At 48.7% G+C, this 1,495-nt stretch overlaps 1 protein-coding gene across 1 annotated transcript in view; it reads left to right on the top strand.

The window, feature by feature from the left end:
* The window catches only part of ARHGAP23 (Rho GTPase activating protein 23), a 61,416-nt gene extending 60,137 nt beyond the window's left edge, over window positions 1-1,279 (top strand). The window contains exons 27-28 of the mRNA XM_012726049.1: window positions 735-846; window positions 1,150-1,279. Coding sequence (XP_012581503.1) covers window positions 735-846; window positions 1,150-1,279 — 242 coding nt within the window. The remainder of the gene's footprint in view (window positions 1-734; window positions 847-1,149) is intronic.
* The last annotated feature ends 216 nt before the right edge of the window (window positions 1,280-1,495 follow it).

The following is a 1,495-nucleotide window of genomic DNA, read 5'->3' as shown; positions in this document are numbered from 1 at the left end:
GGGAAGCTCCATGTTTAGCAGTTTGAGGAACCTCCAAACAGTTTTCCATAGTGGTTGTACTAGTTTGCATTCCCACCAGCAATGCAGGAGAGTTTGGACGATATTTTTTAAAAGAAAATCTTGACAGGGATGTACATTGGTGCAGTCACTATGGAAAGAGGTATGGAGGTTCCTCAGAAAATTAGAGTTACTGTCAGAAAATTAGAGTTACTATGTGATCCATCAATTCTAGCTCTGTATTCCCCTGAAGAAAATGAAAACACCCAGCTGTACGCACACCTAACTTCACAACAGCATCATTTACAATGGTCAGATCTGAAAACAAGTTAAGAATCATTCAACAAATGGATCAAGAAATGTGATCTATAAAAGCATACATTTAATAAAGACACACACAAAATGGATATCATTCAGCTATAAAAATAACGAAAGTTTTGGTCATTGGTGATACCAAAGATGGCATGTTAGTTCTGAGCGCATTATATGAAGTAAAATAGGTCACCCAGAAAAACAAATGTGGTGTGATCATGCTAAATACTTAGAGTCTAAAAAATAAGACAAATCCAACCTCACAGATAGAAAGAACAGACTGTGTTACACACACACGTGCATGTATTTCATAGGAGACATTTCTTTGTGGACGTAGCAAGTCAATTTGGAATCGAGTTTTTGCATCCACTCTGGCTTGGGTATTGTAGGGTACGTGGAATTCATCAGAATTCTTACGCCATTAGCCTCTGTGGCTACCACCTGTGGCCCTGATCGGTCGCTGAAGAAGCACTTGGGAGTGTGGGTGCAGGACGCGCCTAATGGTAGCCACCTGGAGTACGGTGTGGGCATGTGCAGGTGAGCACACCTGAGCCTGGAGGCCGGCAACGAGGCGTGGCTGCTTGGAGAGGGAAGGACGAGTGACTACAGAAGAGGCCATGAGAGAGCCTGGAGAAAGAATGTGAAGATTCTGGGGGCCAGGAGACCCATTGCCTGCCTCCCTCCCCGCCCCCGCCTGCCCACTGAGGGTGCGAGGACTCTCCGCCTCAGCCATATCCCTAGTGACCCTGCCCTGTGCCCATGAGCACTAGGGCACATAGAAAGGCCTGGGCAATGGCCTTGAGCGTGGGCAGAGTCTGAGGGTTCTGACTGATGATTTAGGGACAGTGACAGGGTGTGGGTTGGGGCTTCCTCGCAGCTTCCAGGCTCAGAATGTCAGGATGACCGCTGGTGGGCATCGAGCATCGAGGGCGCCTGTTGCCGGCTCACAGACATGGTAGTTGCTGGTTGAGGGCTCCAGCTCTTGATTGTCCTCAGTGGCCTGCGAGCTATGGTCTCTTGGGCCGCTCAGAGAACAAAAGGGAAGAAAATGCCCAAGGGACTCAGCGGTATCAAGGGGCCGCGCAGGCTTCTGTCAGGATCTGACCCCCCCAACCTAACGTCCTCAGTCAACCCCGTTATGAAGCAGGAGTAATAACACCTACAGAGCAAATGGTGAGGGTTAGGC

The sequence above is a fragment of the Condylura cristata genome, unplaced genomic scaffold, assembly GCF_000260355.1.
Source record: "Condylura cristata isolate star-nosed mole 26May11 unplaced genomic scaffold, ConCri1.0 scaffold00017, whole genome shotgun sequence".
In the NCBI taxonomy this organism is placed as follows: domain Eukaryota; kingdom Metazoa; phylum Chordata; class Mammalia; order Eulipotyphla; family Talpidae; genus Condylura; species Condylura cristata.
The sequence above is the reverse complement of the archived record's forward strand: the minus strand, read 5'-3'. Positions and strand labels throughout refer to the sequence as shown.